The sequence below is a fragment of the Poromitra crassiceps genome, assembly GCF_964638095.1.
Source record: "Poromitra crassiceps genome assembly, chromosome: 19".
Classification (NCBI taxonomy): domain Eukaryota; kingdom Metazoa; phylum Chordata; class Actinopteri; order Beryciformes; family Melamphaidae; genus Poromitra; species Poromitra crassiceps.
In genome coordinates, this window is record NC_139646.1 from 22940093 (window position 1) to 22967389 (window position 27297).

A 27297-nucleotide genomic window follows, 5' to 3' on the forward strand; every position below is an offset into this window, starting at 1 on the left:
ACCGTCAGTGTGTGTGGGACCGTCAGTGTGTGTGGGACCGTCAGTGTGTTCTATTTCTTTAACCACCGCTGGCAAAAGTTAGTGTGGGACCACTGCACCTGCCACCTGTTACTTATCTGTCTACTCTGCGTTATAGTTTGGTGTGTGTGTGTGTGTGTGTGTGTGTGCATGCTTGCGTGCGTGCACACCTGACAGGTGTGTAGGTGGGTAGACCAACCCTGATATCTAAGTTTCCATGTAATTCCCCAACAGTAATTACATAAGACAGTGGTCCTCATTGGTCCATTTCAGATTATTATTATTTTCTAGGCCTATACAGTATGAAACCAGTTTAAACTGATGATTCTCATCAAGTTTCAAGAATCTAAATTGAACTGTATGTAATATGAAAAAAATATATATATTTTCTTGAATTCAATAAAAAGGCAGACTTACCTTTAAGTACAGGTATATATGCTTATACTGTATAAGTTAAACTGGTGAGGTGATGTTTTTTTTCTGAATGACCTAGCTCTGTAGTTTGTGGTTAAAGTAGAGTTTTATGGCGCTATGCTTATGCTAGATGTCACAATAGGTAATTTTATACAGTGAAGGCAAGTTATGAAAAATGTGTATGAAATGTATAAATATAACTATAAATAGATAAATATAATATAACTATAAATAAACTTGCCTTGCCTCCTCTCCTGTCTATAGGCGTGAGAGCTGCCATGCATGTGAGACATGACCCACAAGGTCGCCTGGGATAACCCACAGAGCATTCTGCGCAGGATGGAGCCCCCAGGTACACACACACACACACGCACGCACGCACGCACGCACGCACGCACACGCACACACACACACACACACACACACACACACACACACACACACACACACACACACACACACACACACACACACACACACACACACACACACACACACAAACACACACACACACACACACACTTAGATACACACAAACTGTACTCATGCACACAACTATATACACAGAAATAGAGTGTCTCTGTCTCGGAAACACACTTCACACACACACACACACACACACACACACACACACACACACACACACACACACACACAGGCACAAGCACACATGCAACATAGCCTTTGTTGCCTGCCTTCTGCCTCCAAATGAATTGATAAATCTTTTATGTAGTCAACAGCTTATATTTACAGTTTATTTTTATAATTATATTTATTTTATATTTAGTTGGTTGTCTGAATTGCATTTAAATTATTCTATGATTCATGATGATGAGCCTTTTACCAGACCCAGTTGCTTGAGACTCGATGCATGAAGGGAAGATGTGACACTTGACTTGGGTTCTGGTGACTCGGGACTTGATTCTGACTTGTACTTTGATGAGCTGAAAAAGGTTTCTAAAGTCTTGACTTGTGATCTTGTGTTTGTGTAAAATGACTTGGATTGAAAGTGATGAGATTTGTTCCAGTAGACGACTGAATTTCAATTCTGCTTTCTGAATTTGTGTGGAATGATTTTATTTTTGAAGTTGAAACTGATTCTCCAAATCAAACTCATGATGCTCTTACCAGCTCATTCTCCTATTAAAATCATATTGCATTGAAAAGTCCTTGATATTTTGTTTTCTTTAAGATATTAAATTGATACTGGACTCGTGATTTGTTCTGACTTGACTTGGCCATTTACATTTAGACTTGCGATTTGAGATGAATCATTTGGACTTTACTTGGTAATCTACATTTAGACTTGGGACTTGGAGGCTGTTCAGACCTGGCCTCGGCATTAAACCGGCCGAGCTCCGATCTCTGATCCGATCTGCTCTCAGTAAAGGACAGGTCTGAATGCACTCAATGCGCATTGAGATCCAACCCGACCACATCGCATGTGGTTGATTCCTCTGTGTGTCTGAACAGCGATGTGACCTCGGACGCATTAAGGCCCGCCTTCTCTACTGACGTCCTCCGCATAATAAGGGGAATCCTGACAACAGCAACTCTCTCCTAACGTTGACTAATTCTCTGGGCTCAAATTAAACGCTAGACTAATCCACAGCTCTGGCAGACTTTTGTAATACACTGTAGACTAAAACGTGAGACAATTCATGCAATTTTTTTTTAAATATATTTTTAATATATACAGGATTTACTTGAATTAAACTGCCCCCCCTTCCCCCCTCTGCCTTTAACAGCTCACCTGTACAACCTGTCGTCAGCCGGAGGTGCCCCGGTGGTGCCTGAGCCAGAGCTCTACCGCAGCGTCCAGGCTGTGCTGCCCAGAGAACAGGACAGCCAGCAGCCCACCGCCTCACACAACAAAGGTACAGTATTTCATACCTGTTTCATTACTTACTAATGCTACCAAAAATCTTGAAAAATGTTGAAATATGTGACAGGGTTTTGGGTAACAAGTAGGTCAAGGTGTTTTTTTTTTTTTTTTTACTTTTTTTTTTTTTTACTTTTTTTTTTGACATAATATGAAAGTGCAGATTGTAAGCTTTCAAATGATGTGTCATTACGTTGAAATCTGAAAATAGTTGAAGAAGATAACGTCTGCTCATTTGAATGTTGGTACTCCTAAAAGCGCCTAAAAGAAAATCACCCTGGAAGTTGATAAACCAGCTTGGTTTGCCCTGATCAAGCTTAGTTTGCTCACAAATTATCAGTATTTAGTGACCCTAAAACTGTTATATTGAGTGCATTCTTCAACTTGTGTGCCAAAAAAAGAAGAAGAGAAAAGATCGTGTCACATATGTGGTTCCTTCCAATGAGGAACAGTATACTGTAACTCATTTTCAGATGACTTTTTCCAAAACCTCTATCAGTATCAGTATCTTTGGATTGCAGGTTTGAGTGTTGCGTACACTCATATAGTTAAAGGCAGTAGAGGCGGTGTACTCACACCCAAAATGCTTATGACCAAACATGAGTAACAAAGTAACACGTCTATTTAAAAAAATGACTTGCTCCTCTGCTGAAGACTCCCATTTATTCCTGTTCATTGTGCATCTGAAACGGTCTCATCTCCTACACATTTCCACCCAGAATAGATCCTTCAGAGCTCAGCCTAAAAGCTCATGGTGACGCTGACATCATACAGTGGAATACTGTGCCGTGTCAGCAGTTTGAGGCTGTTCAGTGCTTAGTCAGCAACCACAGCTCTGTGATGGAGACAAGTGTGACAGTCTGAGTTGGCGTGTTTAATATCTAGTGCTGTGGAAATGTGGAAATTAGTTTTTATTAATGGTGTGTGTGTGTGTGTGTGTGTGCGTGTGCGTGCGTGTGCGTGTGCGTGTGCGTGCGTGTGTGTGTGTACGCACGGGTGCGTGTGTGTGTGTGTGTGTGTGTGCGTGTGTGTGTGTGTTTAGGCATGCTGAGATGGACACTTCATAAGAAGGTTCAGAACAACCCGGTGAACAGCTTAGCTCTGGTGCGGGTGGTGATCAAGGAGCTGGAGAAGGTACTTTATCAATGTCATGCTTGAGTCTTGAACGATTCAGATTCAGATTCAGATTCAGAAAACTTTATTTATCCCCAAGGGGCAATTCAGTTTCTGCAGTTCATCACCGTTGCGGGTAAAATTGCATACAAAAAAAGTGCAAATGCTAGGATGCACAGTGTTGTTGGTTCAAGTACATACTACATACATACAGTCAGTGCAGTTTCTACTTCTCTGCATTCACCAGCCGAATGGCTGAGGGAATGAAGGATTTGGAGTAACGGTTTGTTCTGCAGGGAGCTGCTCGATAGCACCGTCCCAGCGGCAGGAGGGCAAATTTAGAGGACAGGATATGGTCAGGTTGGTCCATAACACCTTTTGCTTTCTGAACCACTCGCTTCTTCCAGAGCGCGTTCAGGTCACTCTGCTGGACTCCAATGATTTTGGAGCAGACTTTGACGATACTGTTAAGGCTGTTTCTGTCCTTCACAGACAAACCGTTAAACCAACATATAAAAGAAAAGGTTATAAGGCTCTCAATATATGATCTGTAAACAGTGCACAGGATGGTTTTTGACACTTTGAAGGAGTTAATTTTCCTTAGTAGGTAGATTTTCTGTTGGCCTCTCTTAACAAGAGACTCACAATGTTTGTGTCGAACTTAAGATGCGAGTCAAACACTGTTCCCAGGTACTTATAAGAATTGACAATCTGGACGTCTTCACCATGAATGCTGTCATTGAGGCAACGTTGTTATTGAGGCAACGCTTGATCATGCTTGAATCTATATATGCACACCATTTGTTTAGTGTAACTGCAAAAATGCACAGTCATCAATTAGCGCTGTACGATATGGCCCACATTTATCTCACTATATACTTCATCATATCAGTCGATACGATGCGATGTAAGTTAATTAGTGTGTAGACACTATATGAAAAATGAATGTGCCAAGTCTATTGTATTCTGCTTGAACGCATTGCACTGAGCAGTGCCTGCGCCGAGTCAGTGACTGATGCTGTAAATAATGTCGATTCAAACTATTGGAAATGTATGAAAAAAGTATAGCGTTGTTATTGAGGCATATTTTATTGCGACCGATGATAATATTGATCTTGTCCATCCCTATCACCAATCAATCCATCTGATCATTACCGTGAGTCCTGACAGTGTGTGTTTTTCCATGCAGGCTGAGCGACTGGACTCTCGCAAATACCTCATCCCTCTGCTCCACACACTGATGTATGGTGTCATACAGGTACAGTATGTTACCTCATCCCTAAATTAAAGTCCCTGGAAACCAAAATCCACAAAAACGTTCTAACTATGTTATTTAGGGTCTTATGTGAGTAATTGTGTGGCTCAGAAAGTATGAGCCATTACTTTCAACCCAAAGCCTTAAAATCGCCACTTTTCTACAAGGTCTGGATTTCCATTTCCTCATTGAAGAGAGCGGTGCGCGCGGTGCTAAAATGCATGATCTTATCACGTCATAAGATTTAATCGAATCACACACACGCATGCAAGCACGCGCGCACACACACACTGACACACACAGTAGCGCTGTGCACTCGCAGCGCAGAGATCTCTTCCTCTCTGTAAACCCTCTCTGTCTGTGCTATGCGTCGAGCAACGCGCGAACACACACACACACACACACACACACACACACACACACACACACACACACACACACAGTCCATCTCTCTTTCCTTCTCTCTCTCTCTCCTTCTCTCTCTCTCTCCTTCTCTCTCTCTCTCTCTCCGTTAACGGAGAGAGAGGTCTCCTCCGAGCAGGTCTCCTCCAGCAGGTCTCCTCTGCTGCAGACGGGACACGCCCACACAGTCCGCGGGAGAAAATACACTCTAAAATCTAATTGATCCTCATGACTTTTGCCATGACTGTCAAACCTAAATTTATATACTTTGCGACGTTCATCATCGTTCAAATTTGGCTGGTGGCTTATTAACATAGGTTCCTGTGATGTGATGAACTCAAAATGCAAAATAATAAACAATTATTTCTGGTTTCCAGGGACTTTAAGGACCCACATTGGGCTGTTTGTGCTGTCTTTAGTGGGGCACCACAGCACAATGAGCCTGGGGTCTTTCCAGGGCAAAACTAAGCAAAGCCCAATTTGGCCTTAACGTTTAAGAACCTCTCATTCTGCCAAATCACCACAGCAGTCTGTTTATTTGTCTTGGAAAAAAACTGCCTCAAGGTTGCTTTTGCTATTCTCTTGTGCACTGATCACTGCAGGAGTGTGTAAATCACTTATACATAAACGGTATACAGTCTACAGTGCTACGATGTAGCCGTTTAGGAGTTTGAGTTTGTGTATTGTCATTGCCATCAGTGACCCAGGATGACACCTTCATGTCATCATCAATCACCAAATGCCAGAAAGGAACAGTTATTGTAATTAAAAGTACAGTATACAGTATAAATACTATAATTATAATTCCGATCATACTTAGTGGTTAGGTCTTGCGGATGCCGGTATATGACCTGTTTGTATACTCTGTGTGTGTGTGTGTGTGTGTGTGTGTGTGTGTGTGTGTGTGTGTGTGTGCGCGTGTGTGTGTGTGTGTGTGTGTGTGTGTGTGTGCGTGTGTGTGTGTGTGCGTGTGTGTGTGTTGATATTCCAGACAGCCTACATTCCAGATGAGCTGTACAAGCGGGTTTATGACTTCTGTAAGCGCCTGCTGACTTTCCCTCATCCCTACTGCAGCGTGGGCCTGAGCTACAGCAGACAGATGAAGACTGAGCGCTCCAATCCAGGTATCACTCAAGCTCCCCCGCCTGCGCCGCCTGGATTCAAAATGACATGACAGGCGCTCGATCAGCCCTTTGCTGTCAGCGAGTGACATGCCCGAGCAGCATCATCTTTAAAAAACACTCACATTGGGGCACGGTGGCGCAGTGGTAGCTAGAAGGTCCTGGGTTCGATTCCCGCCTGGGATGTTGTTTGCGCTGAGGGTGTATCCCCCCATCCCCATGTCCTCAGTGCCTACGGCCCAGGGGGGCAAGGGCCTTTCTGTGCGGAGTTTGCATGTTCTCCCCCTGGGGTTTCCTCCAGATAGGAACCCCCCACTAAAAAACGTGTAATTATGTCTTGTCTTCATGGTTTGTTTTTATATTCCTGTACTTGCTTTCATCACTTCATTACCTACGCCAGTGGAGTTGGCCCGGGAGGTCATCTTTTTTCGCCGCTGTCCGTCCGTCCATCTATTTGTTTGTTCATTTGTTTGTTTGTCCGCAGGATATCTCAAAAACTTATGAACGGATCTGCACAAAGCTTTTTAGAAAAGTAGGTCATGGCCCAACTTAGAACGGAAAAGGCGCCTGCCTAACTTCCGACTTCCAACAACGGATTCACGTAACACCACAAAACTTAGTAGATAGTTAGTTTATAGTTTTTAGTAGATAGTTTGGTCAAGGGCCAAGTAAGAACTGATTCACTTAACACATTAAGTGCCAGAGACGACCTAACTCGTCTTACATAATCCAGCGCTTAAGTGCCAAGGACGAGCTAACTCGTCTTACATAAACATTTTTTTTTTTTGACGGTGGGACATCAATCAACCCCTTTTACATCTTCGAGATAACTATTTGGAGCAAGAGCATGTGTGTAATCTATTTTACCGACCACTAAGTGGCGACAGAGACCGAGAGAAGCCACAGCCACGGGACCCAAAAGCAGCCGCCTCCCGCGGAAATGGCTTGGCGATTTTACAGTCAGAAGCCCGGACACACACACAGAACGGACAGAGATCTCTTCCCCCCAGAGCCGCGGAGCAACGCGCGAACACACACACACACACACACACACACACACACACACACACACACACACACACACACACACACACACACACACCGCGGGAGCAAGCCATTCAAGGAAATGGCTTGGCGATTTTACAGTAATCCATTTCAGACTCGTCCCCGCACGCAGGCAAGCAGGCAGGCAGGCACGCAGACAGACAGGCAGGCAGCACAACGCGCTTCTGACACGCCCGCTGTTAGGAGGAAGGAGGAGAAGACACACGGAGGGAGGAGTTTGAATGAGAGGGGTGTTTCCTGTTGTTATGGAGGAAATTACTGTTCAAAACTATTGTTTAGAATGTCTGACGGTCTTACTGATGCCAAAAATGAATGGTTAAAGTGACTGTTTCACAAAAAGCCATTTATCTCTGAATAAATTTCCAGACGCTGAAACCATGCTGTACTCAACGGCTAATATCTACATAACTACTAACTCTGCAAACTAACTCTTTTAGACAGAGAAAGCACACATTCTATTAGTTATTTTTAGATGATTGGTGTTCATGAATTCTTAACAGAAAAGAATCCTCGGCTGTTCTAAAATGAGCCAGAATCGTCAAAAACACCCCTGGCACAACTTACCTACAGGAATGAAAACATGGCTGGCATTCAATGTGTTAACAAAGCATTATAGAAAGCTTGGCGGAGGTATGCACTCTACCGAGTGCCCTCTAGTTTGCTGTTGATTTTGTCTGCTTTTTATGATAAAGATGGATGATTACCAAGTTATTCATCCTTAATAATTGTACAGTCTGCTGACAGTTAAGTCAGCATAACATAATCATCCTACAACAGCAAGTAGAAAAGATCTAGATTAGGTTCAGCCACTATGTGAACACACATGATGATCATGGGACTTTACAAGGAGGATATGAGCGAGTTGTTTTTCTCGCTCAGAGCTGCCTCTCCACTCGGCTCTTTGATTGAAAGGTGTGATAGATGGATATTGACTCCTCGTCATGAGGGTGCAGAGATGTGGTGTGATGATAGTATCACAACACAATGATGAATCCCCACAGCTCGCTCAACCACAACATGACTCACCCATGTGCTCATAGTGTTGACATGAGCACATAGTGTTGTTGACATCTGTGTCATTGCCCGTAAAGTATAAACTGTTATCATTCCTTTGTGCTTCCTTCTCAGCTGTGCGTATAAGTGTGTTCACTTAAGTAAATGCATCCTGAACAGCCTGTATGAGGAAACTGTACCGTCGTTTGTTCAGCGTCTTTGCGTCACTGAAAAGCACTTTATAAATAAAATGAATTATTATTATTATTATTATTATTATTATTATTGTTTAATGCCAATGTGATCCACAGTAGGGCTGTGAATCTTCACTGGCCTCACGATTCGATTCGATTACGATTCAGAGGGCTACGATTCGATTCGATTACGATTATCGATGCATCTCGATGCATCTCGATGCATCACTTTTTTTCCCCAATACATGATTTATTTTTTCTCACTTTCTTTTTTCTCACTGTGTGGCTACTTTTAAAATAAAAGTGCATTTGGAATTGCATTGTATTATGATCCATAATTAAAATAAACAACTGGATGTTCTTCCATTATATTTTATTTGATTATAAAAAAAATAAAAAAAATAAAAATTGATTTTTGACATTTGTGAATCGATGCAGAATCATGCACGTCCGCATCGCGATGCATCTTATAATCGATTATTTTTGACACCCCTAATCCACAGGGCTGATGTACCAGAGGATGGTCGTAGCAGAGCAGAGCCTGAAGAATGAGCACTACCCTTTTCAGGAGAGGTGAGTCTGCTGAGAAATATGCCTGTTTGTACTGTATGTTCCACAACAAGCCTCGGGCTACTGAAGATTTGATTTATTGACGTTTCTTTCCTCGTTCTCCTTCGTGGAGGCACAGTGGAAGGTTTCGGCAAAACCACTGAAAGCGGAAGCTCTAGGCCCAACTTGCTGGCTCACCATATTCTGGGCTGGGAGTTCACTCTGTCATTCCACATCCACTGCAAAAACAACAACAACACATCAACTGTTGAGTAATGTAATGTAGGGCTGGGTTAAATAAATCGATATATCGATATTGAATCGATATTCATGTGAAGGAACAAGTATCAATACATAAATCCCAGTATCGATCTTTTAAAATGCATTTTACCACAAAAAAAAGGGGGGGAAAAAGGAATTTAAATAAACATAGGCTATAATATTATAGGCTGTGTGTGGTAGTTAAAACATATAATTCAATTCAAACTTTATTTCAGACACAAGCGCAGGTCCATATAAAACAAGACAAGACATAAAATACATAAAAAATACATTATAAATGCAAAGACAACACTAAATGTCGCCACAAAGGAGAATATAACCTGGTGTTGCTTAATGCAGGATTGGTTAAGGCCACAATAACCCTGTTCACAGAGGTATCTAATCATAGTTTCAAGTTGATGTTTATTTATGTTTGTAGTTGAAACAGAAACATAAATACTGTAGGCTACATGTGCATTGTGCATGCACCATGAGCCAGATGTACAGACCTCAAATCTGTTTGCGCTATAATGTTTGTGAACTGGAAATGAGCTGTATTTTATTTTATTTTATTTTATTTACAAAGCATTTATACTTTATGAAACACTGTTTACAACATGCTGCTGTTCAATGATTCTGTTGTATAGTGGAAATCTAAATTTGTTTGGCTTCTCAGAGAAGACTGTAAAGAAAGAGACAGAAGACTGTAAAGAAAGATAAGATGTTGAATGACGATGTACCTGCTTGCTTTATGGTCAATTCTTAATGTAAATATTAATATTTTTAATAATGCACCAGGTTAGAGGGTTCCTTGTACAATTTACAGCATTAGTTCTTTGAGAATCTCTTCCATTATCAAAGCAAAACTGGTATTGTAACTAAAATATCGATATCGAATCGTATCGTATCGGAAATCGTATCGTATCGGGAAGTCAGTGGCGATACCCAGCCCTAGTGTAATGTAAGAGCACAAAGAAAAGACGTATCGATTTTTGAGATCATATGTTGTGCTTTGTATATTTGAAATTATGAACATAGTGTTGATTGAAATATTTGTGATATTGTTCATTTTAATATTAGTGAATAATTAATGAGTGCTGCAAGTCATATTTGTTGATCATATATTTTCCTATAGTGTCTTATACAGTACTGTATATCATACATTCTATTTAGTTGAAATGCTCCTTTACACCACTGTCATTGTTAGACTCAATTGGAGTGAGAAGAAAGTCCAACACCGTTTTTGGACAGAGAGAAATAATTTCCAGTCGATGAATTTAATCGTCTGTTTTCACTAAACAGAGTGACTTCTCTCTCTCTAGATTGACTCATGTCGCACTCATTGCTTTTTTGGCATGGACTTCATCTCAGTAGTGGCACATCTCTAAGACGTGTCAGCAATCTTCACAAACCTGTTGTAACTGAAGTGCAACTCGGCCAGGTTGCACTAGGTCTCATTGTATGAACCACACCAACTCAATGGAGCTTGCATCTCCTCACCTTCGTTTGGTTCAACATTGATAGAACTGCTAGAAAAGGCTGTCCAAATGCAGCTTCATTCAAGCGTCTCATTTGAACTCCGCCAGGATCTTTGTGTTTGCCGACCCGGAGGTGTTGTCGGGCTCCTTGGGAGAGGTGCTGCAGGCTGACATAGAGGCATCAGGGGGGTTCCTCACGCCTTTGGATCACATGCGCAGCGTACTCCAGCACTCCATCCAGGCCGCTCTGGGAGAAGAGGGCTGCCACGGCCCCAAGCTGGCTCGGGCCCTCAAGGTCAGTGGAGTTTTTAGTGGAGCTGGTTTTCCTCTGCTTTAAGTCTGTTTGAATAAGTACAGTACCTAAATAACATATTATCGTGATATCTATAGAACATTTGTAAAATAATAATAATAAATGAATTATTATTATTAATAATAATAATAATAATAATGCTATCAGTCAAATTCCTCTTTAAAGCAGCTACGAGCAAGATTCTCGATTGTTATTAACACATTCACTGCCAGCCGTTTTTTTTTTACTGTAGGTAGCTTCTGCCAAAGGTTTTTTTTGAGGATTCTGGCTCATCTTTCAAGACCCGAGGATTCTTTTCTGCTAAGATTTTGTGAACACAAAATATCTCAAAAGAACTAATAGAATGTGTGCTTTCTCTGTCTAAAAGAGTTAGTTTGTAGAGTTAGTAGTTATGTAGGCATTAGCACTTGAATACAGCATGGTTTCAGCGTCTGAAAATTTAAGCTGAGATAAATAGCTTTTTGTGAAATTCGATAGAACAGTCACTTTAACCATTCATTTTTGGCATCAGTAAGACGTCAGACATCTAAACAATAGTTTTGAACAGTAATTTCCTCCATAACAGCAGGAAACCCCCCTCTCCTTCAAACTCCTCCCTCCGTGTGTGTTCTTCTTGGCTGCAGCGGGCGTGTCACAAGCGAGTTTCTGCTGCTGCTGCTGCTGCTGCTCCTGTCTGCTGGCGGCCGCTGGGCAAGTCTGGATGGGCTCGCTCGTTTCTTGGGGTTTCGGTTGAGAGCTTTGATGAAGCTTTTGCGATTCTGGTCTTATTTATGCTGCGTGTTTCAAAGTGTGTTGCACCCATAATCTATTATGCAAATTTGCAATCCCCCACCGCCAGCAACCAGCGCGAAAACGAAAGCGTTTTCGCCAATCCATTTTACAGTATGAGAATGGTTTCATCGCGCGTTCCCCTGCAGTTTTGGCTCGGCTTTTTCTAGTCTGGAGAGCACTGTCGCCACTTAGTGGGTCGGTGGAATGGGTTGTACACGTTCAGTGGCTCCAATATTTTCATAGGAGATGTAAAAGGGTTAGATCAACGTCCCACCGTCAAATTTTTTTTTTTTTTTTTTTTTTGACAAGTTGACTCGTCATTGGCAGTCAACCGTTGGATTTTTTTTGACGAGTCAACTCGTCATTGGCAGTGAACGTGTTAAACGGTCTAAATTTAATATCAATGCATCACATCTTACCTCTAATAGTAGACGAGACCAACGCAGAGTAGTCTCGCTTGAACCCCGAGTGAATCGGCCAGTGTCAGTCTCTCTGTGGCCAGGGCAGATCAGGAAGTGAAATGAAACGGTTTGCAGCAGCCACTTCGGCCATAACCACAAAATAACTTCCAAAAAACCTGTTAGAATATAACGAGAGATGTTCGCGAGAGTATGCATGGTGTTCTCGTTGTTTATGGTATGTTGCTAGGCAGCGCGAACGGGGGAATGCAGGCAGCTGCGTTTCACTTCCGGGTTTCACTTCCGGGTTTAGCCGGTCCGGCGGTAAGGAGAGAGAGAGAGAGAGCCCCCTGTTGACGCGAGTTTAGACAGACACAGACTTAAGAGAGCAATCTCCGATTCACACGGCTTTGGTCTCAGCTACTATTATAGGTAAGATGTGATGCATCAATATTGTAATTATACTGTTTAATAACAATCGAAAATCTTGCTCGTAGCTGCTTTACCTTTGTTTATTGTGCATCTTGTCTCTTCTTGGGGAAATGTATTACACTCAAAATGAGTGTAAGTGGAGAGTCTGTAACCGTAACCGTAACCTTAACCGTAACAAAAGCTAACAAAAAGAGCAGTTACACTTAATGGATAGCGAAATAGCTAGTTACAGTACTGCATCACGTGGTATGTGTGTGTGTGTGTGTGTGTGTGTGTGTGTGTGTGTGTGGGGGGACACAAAGCGAGGGCTGAAGGAAAGCGAAATGATTTACGAGGTGCTGCATTATTTACACGATCATATGTGTATATTAACACGATATCGATTCATGTCTTTTTCAATATCACAATTATTATCATCATATCACAATTACTGCAACAGCCCTAGTTTTGGGGCAAGACTGCAGTGCATTTGTCAGGTTGGTCTCGTACAGTAAGTACGTGTCATGTGGAACATCCTCAATGAAGACTGTGTCCGTATAGCTGCTGCCTGGTGGAAGTGTCTCCTGGCACTGGTCCTAGAGTAACACCTCCACAGGACACACACGCGACTGACCCTTCACCTCTTGGCTATTAATACGTTGTCTCTGTGTGTGTTTATCTTCCTGTGTGTATGTGCGTGCACGCGCGTGTGTGTGTGTGTGTCTGTGTGTGTGTGTGTGTGTGTGTGTGTGTGTGTGTGTGTGTGACAGGACATGGGTCAAGACGTGGAGCCGTACTTTCAGGAAGTGTTGGCGACTCTGGAGGAGGGGGGCAGGGGGGAGGGGGGCCCGCTGAAGAGCCGTCTGGAGCAGCTGTACAGGGAGATCCTCACCGCCACTCACTCAGGTAGGACCCAGCTGTCTGACACTCAGGTGTCCTACCTGCTTTCTGACACTCAGGTAGGACACAGCTTTCTGACACTCAGGTAGGACCCAGCTGTCTGACACTCAGGTGTCCTACCTGCTTTCTGACACTCAGGTAGGACACAGCTTTCTGACACTCAGGTAGGACACAGCTTTCTAACACTCAGGTAGGACTCAGCTTTCTAACACTCAGGTAGGACAGAGCTTTCTAACACTCAGGTAGGACAGAGCTTTCTGACACTCAGGTAGGACACAGCTTTCTGACACTCAGGTAGGTCAGAGCTTCCTGACACTCAGGTAGCACACAGCTTTCTGACACTCAGGTAGCACACAGCTTTCTGACACTCAGGTGTTCTACCTGCTTCCTGACACTCAGGTAGGACACAGCTTTCTGACACTCAGGTAGGACACAGCTTCCTGACACTCAGGTAGGACACAGCTTTCTGACACTCAGGTAGGACTCAGCTTTCTAACACTCAGGTAGGACTCAGCTTTCTAACACTCAGGTAGGACTCAGCTTTCTAACACTCAGGTAGGACAGAGTTTCTAACACTCAGGTAGGACACAGCTTTCTGACACTCAGGTAGGACACAGCTTTCTGACACTCAGGTAGGACACAGCTTCCTGACACTCAGGTAGGACAGAGCTTTCTGACACTCAGGTAGGACACAGCTTTCTGACACTCAGGTAGGACACAGCTGTCTGACACTCAGGTAGGACACAGCTTCCTGACACTCAGGTAGGACCCAGCTGTCTGACACTCAGGTGTCCTACCTGCTTTCTGACACTCCGGTAGGACAGAGCTTTCTGACACTCAGGTAGGACAGAGCTTTCTGACACTCAGGTAGGACAGAGCTTTCTGACACTCAGGTAGCACACAGCTTTCTGACACTCAGGTAGGACACATCTTTCTGACACTCAGGTAGGACACATCTTTCTGACACTCAGGTAGCACACAGCTTCCTGACACTCAGGTAGGACAGAGCTTTCTGACACTCAGGTAGGACACAGCTTTCTGACACTCAGGTAGGACAGAGAATCTGACTTATTTTTGCAGCCAGAGACTGTATTTGGGTGAGTTATATAAATTCATGACAAAAAGTTGTCATCAATGGAAAGAGGAAGTGATGCCATCCATTATTTATTTTTTCTAGTTCCTCCTTTGCCATTCAGCTCTGGCATTTATCTAACTTGCACTTTCAAAAACGGTGGTTTCCTTTGGTTTGCGACAGCACAGCCTGGTAACCAGCCAGCCCCAATGAATCCTTCATTAGAGGGCTGACAACCGCGATTCATATGGGGCTGGATACCAGGCTAGCTCATTGAGGTACAGTAGATTAATATGAGGCTGGATACCAGGCTAGCTCATTGAGGTACAGTAGATTCATATGAGGCTGGATACCAAGCTAGCTCATTGAGGTACAGTAGATTAATATGGGGCTGGATACCAGGCTAGCTCATTGAGGTACAGTAGATTCATATGGGCTGGATACCAGGCTAGCTCATTGAGGTACAGTAGATTAACATGGGGCTGGATACCAGGCTAGCTCATTGAGGTACAGTAGATTAACATGGGGCTGGATACCAGGCTAGCTCATTGAGGTACAGTAGATTAACATGGGGCTGGATACCAGGCTAGCTCATTGAGGTACAGTAGATTCATATGGGGCTGGATACCAGGCTAGCTCATTGAGGTACAGTAGATTCATATGAGGCTGGATACCAGGCTAGCTCATTGAGGTACAGTAGATTCATATGGGGCTGGATACCAGGCTAGCTCATTGAGGTACAGTAGATTAACATGGGGCTGGATACCAGGCTAGCTCATTGAGGTACAGTAGATTAATATGAGGCTGGATACCAGGCTAGCTCATTGAGGTACAGTAGATTAATATGAGGCTGGATACCAGGCTAGCTCATTGAGGTACAGTAGATTAATATGAGGCTGGATACCAGGCTAGCTCATTGAGGTACAGTAGATTCATATGAGGCTGGATACCAGGCTAGCTCATTGAGGTACAGTATATTCATATGGGGTTGGATACCAGGCTAGCTCATTGAGGTACAGTAGATTCATATGGGGCTGGATACCAGGCTAGCTCATTGAGGTACAGTAGATTAATATGAGGCTGGATACCAGGCTAGCTCATTGAGGTACAGTAGATTAATATGAGGCTGGATACCAGGCTAGCTCATTGAGGTACAGTAGATTCATATGGGGCTGGATACCAGACTAGCTCATTGAGGTACAGTAGATTAATATGAGGCTGGATACCAGGCTAGCTCATTGAGGTACAGTAGATTAATATGAGGCTGGATACCAGGCTAGCTCATTGAGGTACAGTAGATTAATATGAGGCTGGATACCAGGCTAGCTCATTGAGGTACAGTAGATTCATATGGGGCTGGATACCAGACTAGCTCATTGAGGTACAGTAGATTCATATGAGGCTGGATACCAGGCTAGCTCATTGAGGTACAGTATATTCATATGGGGCTGGATACCAGGCTAGCTCATTGAGGTACAGTAGATTAATATGGGCTGGATACCATGCTAGGTCATTGAGGTACAGTAGCTTAATATGAGGCTGGATACCAGGCTAGCTCATTGAGGTACAGTAGATTCATATGGGGCTGGATACCAGGCTAGCTCATTGAGGTACAGTATATTCATATGGGGCTGGATACCAGGCTAGCTCATTGAGGTACAGTATATTCATATGGGGCTGGATACCAGGCTAGCTCATTGAGGTACAGTAGCTTAATATGAGGCTGGATACCAGGCTAGCTCATTGAGGTACAGTAGATTCATATGGGGCTGGATACCAGGCTAGCTCATTGAGGTACAGTAGATTAATATGGGCTGGATACCAGGCTAGCTCATTGAGGTACAGTAGATTAATATGAGGCTGGATACCAGGCTAGCTCATTGAGGTACAGTAGATTCATATGGGGCTGGATACCAGGCTAGCTCATTGAGGTACAGTAGATTCATATGAGGCTGGATACCAGGCTAGCTCATTGAGGTACAGTATATTCATATGGGGCTGGATACCAGGCTAGCTCATTGAGGTACAGTAGATTAATATGGGCTGGATACCAGGCTAGCTCATTGAGGTACAGTAGATTAATATGAGGCTGGATACCAGGCTAGCTCATTGAGGTACAGTAGATTCATATGGGGCTGGATACCAGGCTAGCTCATTGAGGTACAGTAGATTCATATGGGGTTGGATACCAGGCTAGCTCATTGAGGTACGGTAAATTCATATGGGGCTGGATACCAGGCTAGCTCATTGAGGTACAGTAGATTCATATGGGGTTGGATACCAGGCTAGCTCATTGAGGTACGGTAAATTCATATGGGGCTGGATACCAAGCTAGCTCATTGAGGTACAGTAGATTAGTATGGGGCTGGATACCAGGCTAGCTCATTGAGGTACAGTAGATTAGTATGGGGCTGGATACCAGGCTAGCTCATTGAGGTAGAACTTCCTTTTGAGGCATTAATTAGGCATTAGTGTACACTGTTAGAATGGCTGACAGTGAGTAGAGTGTCACATTAGTTGTTGTTGGCATCAAACTTGTGACCTTGCTCCTTACTACTGGCTTCCTCCCTGGCCAAATCTGTCCAGTCAGTTGTCCACTATTTTTCCGGATATCTATTTCCATGACATCCACGCTTATCATAACAGCTATCCATCCGATGGACATGCTCCCCCTCCATCAACAGCTGGGAAGCTGGAGGGATTCACAGAGAGGAACCGGGGTGGGGTATTGTTTTGAGTGTCATTATGACAGTTTTGGTCTCTTCCTCTTCCTCTCTCTCTTCCTGTGTGTGTGTGTGTGTGTGTGTGTGTGTGTGTGTGTGTGTGTGTGTGTGTGTGTGTGTGTGCAGACCCATTGTCCCCTGGATCACTGTGTGACAGCCCTCTTCCCAACCCAGAGATGAGCTTCCACCTGTGGACGGAGGATCAGGATATCTGTGAGTGTCTCGGCGCAGTGTGTGTGTGTGTGTGGGAGGGTCTGGTGACAATCTACAGGAGATTATCAACCAAACTGACATCGGCTGAACTGAACTGAAATCAAGTTGATTTGACAACTGACACATGGAAAGCTGAATTAAAGGAAAATCCACTTTGAACACTATGACAGTAAAAGAGCTTTCCAGTGGAGTTTGATAGCAGAAAACATTTCAGCTAATCTAAAACATCAACAGTAAACAGAATCAGATCACGTGACGGATTTTGTGAAGACAAAACCATCCATCTGGCAGCGTCAGGTTAAATTGTGAGATCATCTGCAAAATAAATCAGCATTGTTTTTGGGTGGAATTCTCCTTTAACCTCAGGGCAGCTGACATGCTCTGGTCCTGTCAGGGGCATTAGCATGGTAGAAAGCACAAGGAGGATACAGGAGGAGCGTATAAAGCACTTTGTGAAGCTACTGGCAGGGGCTGTTGAGCTGCTGATGGGAACTGGAGAAAGTGACAGTGGTTGTGGGACACAACAAGAGAAATAGTATCATGCACTGTGCAGTTGATGCGAGAGGAGCTGCAGGAAGGCAGACGGGTGAATGGGTGACGCACACATGCAGTAAAAAAGATGAACGGGGAAAGCGGTGGTGGTGACGCACACGTGCAGTAAAAAGATGAACGGGGAAAGCGGTGGTGGAGTGCGCGAGACTGCCAGCAGATGGGGATGTTTGGAGACGAGTGGTGATGTCATCAAAGTGCCCCAACGCAGCGGCCCCCCGGGCTATGGAAGTGACCTGACCTGACCTGACCTGAAAGCACAAGGTCTGTGACCCTTGCGCCGCTGTGGTCAGCACTAAGCGTGCATTGAATCCTGAGGGGGGGGGCGCTGGAGAGGTCATACCTGCTGCCATGACGAAGAGATTCTCCAGAGGGGGGCGCTGGAGAGGTCATACTTGGTCCTTCGTGCTTCTGTCCCTTGTGCTGAACTGCGCTTCTGTCACAGGGGAAGAGCCAGTGGGCCCTAAGTGTGCCCTGCAGCTGCATGACAAGACGCTTCCAGATGGGAGAAAACGTCTCTGGTGGGGCATACGCTTTGCCAAGTGTGTGTGTTCTCTAGATCCATATGAAGGATTTGACGTGAAACCGTTTCCAAAGAATAAACACAGAATGAGCTACGGAGACAGTTGGAGAGAGCTGAGATCTGTACTTTCAGTTAGTTTCAACTGCAGACCAGGAGCTGCATATACACATGTGCTATCTCGTGTAGACTATTGTAACAGACTTTTCTCCTCGCTTAATTGGTTGTCTGCAGGCAATTCAGAATACTGCTGCAAGACTACTTACTAGATCAAACACACAGTCTCACATTACCCCATTACTCATATCTCTTCACTGGCTCCCTGTTGCCCCCTGGTTTACCCCTGAACTCTGCTCCATGAAAACCAAAGGTCGGCAACTCGAGCGACTCCATAAAAAGACTGGTCTCACCATCCACCACGACATGTACAAAACTCACATTTCTCAATATAAGGACTCCATTGCACATTCCAAATCCACTTACTACTCTGGTCTCATCTCTTCCAACCACGGCAACTCCAAGACACTCTTTTCCCTCCTTAACAGAATCCTCCAACCCCCAGATTCCCTACCCCCCCACCTCTACTCAACGGACACCTGTAACTCCCTCCTTCTGTTTTTCAATGAGAAAATCGAGCAAATCCTCCAGCATTTGAGTCCTATTCCCTCACCCCCCTCCTCTGAACCTCCCCCCTGCAGTCTGCCATTTATCTCTTTCCAACTTCCTGATCCCTCTGCAATCTATGACCTCATTCATAAATCCAAGCCATCCACATGCCAGCTAGATCCCCTCCCTACAGCCTTGGTCATATCCTGCCTCTCCTCACTACTCCCTCTCATAACTGCCATCATCCACTCCTCACTCACCACTGGGTCTGTTCCTTCACTCTTCAAAACTGCAGCTGTCTCCCCAATCCTGAAAAAACCCGGCTCTGATCCCAACAACTTCAACAACCTCCGCCCCATTTCCAACCTACCCTTCATCTCCAAAATCCTAGAAAAAATTGTCGCCTCTCAACTCCACTCCCACTTATCACACAATAGCCTCTATGAAGAATTTCAATCTGGTTTCCGCCCCCGCCATAGCACAGAAACGGCCCTCCTAAAAATCACTAACGACCTCCTCATTGCAGCTGACTCTGGTTTACTCTCCATCCTCATCCTCCTTGACCTGAGTGCGGCCTTTGACACAATCTCCCACACCATCCTCCTCAATAGATTATCCTCCATCGGCATCACTGGCACTCCCCTTGACTGGTTTCACTCCTATCTCTCAGGCCGCACTCAGTTCATCCAACTCAAATCATTCAGATCCCAACCTTCCCCCGTCTCCTCTGGTGTGCCCCAGGGCTCTGTCCTGGGGCCATTTCTCTTCATCACCTACCTCCTCCCCCTTGGCTTCATCTTCCGTAAATTTAACATCCTTTTCCACTGCTTTGCGGATGACACCCAGCTCTACCTTTCCACTAAACCAAATTCCACCCTCCCTCCCTCCTCCCTCACCAATTGCCTCTCTGAAATAAAATCCTGGTTCACCTCAAACTTCCTCAAATTAAACAGTGATAAAACGGAAATCCTTTTAATTGGTACCAAATCCACACTTTCCAAAGCTGACAGTTTTTCCCTCACAATTGACAGTTCCTTAGTTTCCCCCTCCCCTCAGGTCAAGAGTCTGGGTGTCATCCTCGATAGCTCACTCTCCTTCAAATCTCACATCAATAATATCACCCGGTCTGCCTATTTCCACCTACGCAACATCAATCGTCTCCGCCCTTCCCTCACCCCCCACACCACCGCTATTCTTGTGCACAGCCTTGTCACTTCCCGCATCGACTACTGTAACTCCCTCCTCTTTGGTCTCCCTCAGAAATCCCTCCATAAGCTCCAACTGGTCCAGAACTCAGCCGCCCGCATCATCTCCAAAACCCCCTCCTTCCATCACATTACCCCTGTCCTACAGCAACTTCATTGGCTCCCAGTTAAATTCCGCATTGACTTTAAAATCCTCCTGCACACATTCAAAGCCATCCACAACCTCGCCCCTCCTTATCTGTCTGACCTCCTCCACACTGCCACCTCTACCCGCTCCCTCAGATCCTCCTCCTCCATCCATCTCTCTGTCCCTTCTGCCCGGCTCACCACCATGGGGAGCAGAGCTTTCAGCCGCTCTGCTCCCAAACTCTGGAACTCACTCCCTTCTGACATTCGTAACATTGACACCCTCCCCCTGTTCAAATCCAGCCTCAAAACTCATCTCTTCAAAGTAGCATATTCCCTGTAATTTCCATGGTGTTTTCTTTGTTTACTGTTTAGTTTCTTTGTTTTTGTTCTATCTTATTTCCCTTCCACTCTTTTATATTTATGCTGTTTGCTTACTTGTTGCTCTGCATCTGATTTTACCCTGTAAAGTGTCCTTGAGTGACCTGAAAGGCGCTTTTAAATAAAATGCATTATTATTGTGCTTGCTGACAAGCAAGGCACAATCTTGAAGTCCCACATACTTAATATTATTATTCTTATATCTGCCAAAAAGTTAGCCGCGTAATAACTCCCTCAATTTTTGCGCCACATAGACATGCCAGACCTCAAAATGAGCGGCTCATTGAGGACATGGTTGCTATGACTTTGCTAAGGGTTTGTGAAAGCGGTTTGGCCGCAATTCGCCATTAAGCGCCATTTTTTTCCCCATTGACTTGCATGGGGTTTGGAAAAATCTTGCAAAATCTTGCAGTAAATTAGCTGTCATTCAGAAACCATAAAAGCTAGAGCTACGAAACTTGGTAGGGAGGTGCACTGAGGGGTCTTTTACTATCCCCGAAAAAATTGCACCAATTGACCAGATGGTGGCGCTATAACAGCCCTCCTTACCTTTTGGTCCATAACTTTTGAACCGTAGGGTCTATCATCAAAATTATTTTTTCCCTGGATTCCTTGGGTCCTCCCGCATCTACTCAACTAGGCCACGCCCATTTGCGTCTGACTAGATTTCCCGCCATTTTGCATTTTGTCCAAAACCGTTTTTTTGCCATTTCTCCTTGGAATTTTCTCCAATCTTCACCAAACCAACGCACACATCATGTGGGGACTGTCCTGCACAACACTGATTTGGAAGTTTTGAAAAAAAAAACACACCGTTGCGATATAATCCACTTCCAACTTTCTGTGGGTGGGGCCTATTTCACAAAGATCGTCCGATGCTAACCAAACTTGGTACAGGTGTGGAGGGATGTACTCTGAGCCTATAGGAGAAGTATTTTGTCATTTCGCCTTTAGGGGGCGCTATAGCAGCATTCAGTGCCTGTCCCTTCTAAATGGTTTTATTTTGAAGGGCGGCAGGAAGTGCAGATTCATTCTCATTATGGCCAGCCTTCCTTCTTGTATGACACTTGACACTTGACGCACGCACGCTATTGTACAGACAACAGACACACCTATACTTGTATCACAGTGGGTATATCACTCATGGTCTCGCTCTAATTTGCATACCGTATGTTTTGAGCAGCTCCAGCTCTTCTCTGTTAAAAACCAAATGCTAAAAGTGTACTGGAAACAGGAATCCGGTGAGATTTGACCAGATAAATAGAGCTTAAGAGCAACTCTGAGCAGCAGTGTTGCATGTTGGGTAGAGAGAATGATGTAGACAAAAAAAGTATGAAATAACTTACTACAGTCATTCCTCCATCTGTAAAAGTATGACATCACTTACTACAGTCATTCCTCTCCCTCCCTGGTGCAAGTGGAAGCCCCAGGAGAGGGCAAATCAGAGTGAATCAGAGTTCCTTGGATTTTCTAGGTCACTTGTCGCCAACCAATAAAAAAATTCACAGGGCCGCCCAGAGCCCGCCCCCTCACAGCCCTGACAGCTGCCTGCAGGAAACCTGATGTGTTCATGTATGGCATGGGAGGCCTGTCTGTTCTGTTAGCTGCTGTGTTACTATAGCATGGAAACATGTCCAGAAAACAATGAACGGAACCCATGGGTAAGTGTCACCACTTTGTGGTTGTTCATTATATAGAGCCAGCTGGGTTTGAAAACATAATGGAAGAGATAGCCTAGTGTGAATAGCCTAGTGTGAATGGAGGCTGTTAGCCACAACAACTGTGCCTTATAGGCTAACCTCAGCCAGCCAAAACAAACACCTTGTCCCCTTGGTGTTAGGACACACTGTTCATCAATGTTTGGGACTAGTTGCAACAAGCTAATTGAGCTAATGGTAGCATTAGGCGTTAGTTAGCATGCTACCCAAGCAGCTTCTCTGGCTGACTGGATAGATGACAACCGATCAGCAACTCTGTAACAAAACTAAAAGGGTAACATTACTTTGGTGACCAGGGACTATTATCAGTCCATTTTCCCCACAGGTCAGTTGCTGCCACTGACCTGTAGGGGTTATTTGTGTAAAAAATGGGTACATTGCTCAGCGCCCCCATCGTTGATTTCGTAACTTCAAGGCACCTTCTACTAGATGTAAAATTCGACGACCTTTCCAACGGCGTCAGTCCCGTGTCTGTAGCTGCTTCCGTCCCTGAGATATGGCCAAAAAACAACGTCCCAAAAAACTTTTTTTTTCTTTTCTCCAAATTTCACCAATTTTAAACCGAAGAATATAGGTCGGGAGATGTCTTCACGCACAAAGTTTCATGCAATTTAAGGCATTTTCCTATGAGTTATGAGCATCTGATGTTGTAACTATTTCATGTAAAAAAGGGTACATTGCTCAGCGCCCCCATCGTTGATTTCGTAACTTCAACGCACCTTCTACTAGATGTAAAATTTGACGAGCTTTTCAATGCCGCCAGTCCCGTGTCTGTAGCTGCTTCCGTTCCCAAGATATGGCCAAAATACTTCCCAAAAAATTCAGGCACATTTTTGCTAATAGCGTCGTTGACAATTTCCACATTATATAGTATTTGGGTGTAATACACCTTTACAACTGTAAGTACTGTAGTATTTGGGTGTAAGAGTCCTTTGAAATTAACACACCCATAACTACTTAGTCCCCCGAGCTGCATGGGCAGGGACCTTGCAAGGCAGGCGGTGCATGGCGAGGACGGCAAGCACAATTACATTTTCGGTAGGAAATGTAGACATTCTAGTTATTATTATTATAGGATTCAGTTGGACATTCTCACCCTTACTACTTACTACAGAGCATTGCACAGTCACTCTCTTACTACTTACTACAGTACAGAGCATTGCACAGTCAGGCTCTTACTACTTACTACAGAGCATTGCACAGACAGGCTCTTACTACTTACTACAGAGCATTGCACAGTCAGGCTCTTACTACTTACTACAGAGCATTGCACAGTCACTCTCTTACTACTTACTACAGAGCATTGCACAGTCAGGCTCTTACTACTTACTACAGAGCATTGCACAGTCAGGCTCTTACTACTTACTACAGAGCATTGCACAGTCAGGCTCTTACTACTTACTACAGAGCATTGCACAGTCACTCTCTTACTACTTACTACAGTACAGAGCATTGCACAGACAGGCTCTTACTACTTACTACAGAGCATTGCACAGTCAGGCTCTTACTACAGAGCATTGCACAGTCAGGCTCTTACTACTTACTACAGAGCATTGCACAGTCACTCTCTTACTACTTACTACAGAGCATTGCACAGTCAGGCTCTTACTACTTACTACAGAGCATTGCACAGTCACTCTCTTACTACTTACTACAGAGCATTGCACAGTCAGGCTCTTACTACTTACTACAGAGCATTGCACAGTCACTCTCTTACTACAGTACAGAGCATTGCACAGTCAGGCTCTTACTACTTACTACAGAGCATTGCACAGACAGGCTCTTACTACTTACTACAGAGCATTGCACAGTCACTCTCTTACTACTTACTACAGAGCATTGCACAGTCAGGCTCTTACTACTTACTACAGAGCATTGCACAGTCACTCTCTTACTACTTACTACAGAGCATTGTGCAGTCACTCTCTTACTACTTACTACAGAGCATTGCACAGACAGGCTCTTACTACTTACTACAGAGCATTGCACAGTCACTCTCTTACTACTTACTACAGAGCATTGCACAGTCAGGCTCTTACTACTTACTACAGAGCATTGCACAGTCACTCTCTTACTACTTACTACAGAGCATTGCACAGTCAGGCTCTTACTACAGAGCATTGCACAGTCAGGCTCTTACTACTTACTACAGAGCATTGCACAGTCACTCTCTTACTACTTACTACAGAGCATTGCACAGTCAGGCTCTTACTACTTACTACAGAGCATTGCACAGTCACTCTCTTACTACTTACTACAGAGCATTGCACAGTCAGGCTCTTACTACTTACTACAGAGCATTGCACAGTCACTCTCTTACTACAGTACAGAGCATTGCACAGTCAGGCTCTTACTACTTACTACAGAGCATTGCACAGACAGGCTCTTACTACTTACTACAGAGCATTGCACAGTCACTCTCTTACTACTTACTACAGAGCATTGCACAGTCAGGCTCTTACTACTTACTACAGAGCATTGCACAGACAGGCTCTTACTACTTACTACAGAGCATTGCACAGTCACTCTCTTACTACTTACTACAGAGCATTGCACAGACAGGCTCTTACTACTTACTACAGAGCATTGCACAGACAGGCTCTTACTACTTACTACAGAGCATTGCACAGTCAGGCTCTTACTACTTACTACAGAGCATTGCACAGACAGGCTCTTACTACTTACTACAGAGCATTGCACAGTCAGGCTCCTGCATAGGCTGATCTAATGCACCCCCACTCATCAGCTCTTTCTCTTGGGTAAAATAATTAAAATCTTATTGAATCTGAGTGATCGAGCTTTCTAGGTCATAGCACAACATTTATAAGGTTTGCCAATTCCGTGGAGTCTTTTAAAAGGTAGCTAACACAGTTTAGACAGGCATTTGAGTCATCTGTGTGCGCCAAGTCTGCATTTTATGTGTTTACTGTTATTCTTATTGTGTATTGAGTATTTTTATTTTGTGTTGTGTATGTTAGTTTGGTGCTTTGTGACATGTGGCCTTACTTACTTACTTAGAAAGGACTAGTCTTGTGTAATGGCCTCTGGGTGGGTCTTGCTGTCTTGCTCCATGTGCCTCCTGCCTTGCATGTAAACGATGCCTGATGTTCTGATCACAGGGAGAGAGCTGGCCCGGTGCGTGCGCTCCAGCTCCATGTCGGAACAGTTCTCCATCAGTCAGGACCATGACGAGTTTGAGATGAGCGACCTGCCCAGCGACCTGATGCCGTCCGACATGCCACGCCTCTCTGTCCTCTCTGTCCTGTCCAACGATAGCGGCATCGAGAGGGACCTGCCGCCCGGCTCCGACCCCTCTCCCACCTCTTCCCTGGACTCCTCCAGCATAGGCTCCTCAGGGGAGCAGAGCAAGAAGTAAGTCTAGTGCTTGAGTGTGAATCTAATGACTACGTATGTTTACATGGACTACAATCATCTAACTATTAACCTGTCATGTTTCTACCATGTTAGGGACAAACTGTTGGAACTTCTTGTTACAGGTGGCAGTCATCTTTTCCTCTGTGAACAAGTTGCACAATACTCTCTGAAAGCTAAAGCCTCTCTATATGGCTCTGCTGGAAGCTAGCAAGCAGTTGGATTGTCGTACATGTCGCAAAATGCTCTGATAGGGCGTCAGGTCACACATGACACTACAATAATGTAACTAAGATTGAAAACTCCACGTCTTAATTCAACTATTACTCCGACTATGACCTTATTCTGGTTAAGGTCATCAGAAAATGCTATTGTACATTGCAGTGTCTTCAGCGTATTGTCTTAATTGGGTTAATATAGAGAGCCAAAGTGGAACGTCACTTCCTGTACTTCAGCACTGTACCAGAGATGTTCATCCGCTATTTATTTTCCCATAGACATTTCGTAAAATGCTTATAAAAATAGTTTTACTTGTTCAAATCAAACGGTTCAGATATATTTAGAGACAGGAGAGATCGCATAACATTTCACTCGGACCAAAACGTAAAAAAAAATGCGTGTTTAAAGAAAATATTTTTTCAATGTTGTTGTTGTTGTTTTTTGACCAAGTGAAATGTTCTATGGTCTCTCCCGATTCTAAATATAGCTGAACCGTTTGGTTTGACCAAGTAAAACTATTTTTATAAGCAGTTTACGAAAGGTCTATGGGAAAATAAATGGCGGATGAAAATCTCTGGTACAGTGCTGAAACAGGAAGTGACGTTCACTTTGCCTCTCTACTGTAATATTGCAGGTCAGTCCATAGTAAACATGAGCGCAAATTATGCTCGCGCGAAATCGCTGGCGCTGACTGCGCCGAGGGGGTCGCCGCAGCTGGGCGTCCTATCGGCGCAGCTCGGCGGAGGGGGCGTGCAGCTCCTCGAAAATGTGACTGCGGCGTCAACTCCTTGTTGTGAGGAATGAGGAAATGCCATTTCCTCATTTAACAGTGCTTGTCCCTCATCTAGCAAAGCCTTCTGCAGGCTCACCGGAATGAGTTTTGAAATGGAGGGACAATAAAATGTCCCCCCACCGACATAAACGACACGATAACGTTTTGAACATGTACCGCAGCCAACGCGCCGAGTTAACGTTCGAGTATGCACAGTCTCACTGTCGCCGCCATTCGGCAACAGGGCGCCAAGTCGAGGTCGCGCAGAACCATGCCGGGCGCT

General features: G+C 44.3%; 1 protein-coding gene across 2 annotated transcripts in view; it reads left to right on the forward strand.

Moving 5' to 3' along the window:
• Positions 1 to 27297, forward strand: part of pik3r6 (phosphoinositide-3-kinase regulatory subunit 6) — a 56414-nt gene that overhangs the window by 19329 nt on the left and 9788 nt on the right. For both annotated transcript variants that reach the window (XM_083656040.1, XM_083656041.1), the window contains exons 2-11: positions 697 to 784; positions 2181 to 2309; positions 3357 to 3448; positions 4617 to 4685; positions 6076 to 6208; positions 8961 to 9030; positions 10854 to 11040; positions 13409 to 13544; positions 17460 to 17546; positions 25771 to 26023. In XM_083656040.1, the coding sequence (XP_083512166.1) occupies positions 724 to 784; positions 2181 to 2309; positions 3357 to 3448; positions 4617 to 4685; positions 6076 to 6208; positions 8961 to 9030; positions 10854 to 11040; positions 13409 to 13544; positions 17460 to 17546; positions 25771 to 26023 (1217 nt within the window). In that variant the 5' untranslated portion in view covers positions 697 to 723. The remainder of the gene's footprint in view (positions 1 to 696; positions 785 to 2180; positions 2310 to 3356; positions 3449 to 4616; positions 4686 to 6075; positions 6209 to 8960; positions 9031 to 10853; positions 11041 to 13408; positions 13545 to 17459; positions 17547 to 25770; positions 26024 to 27297) is intronic.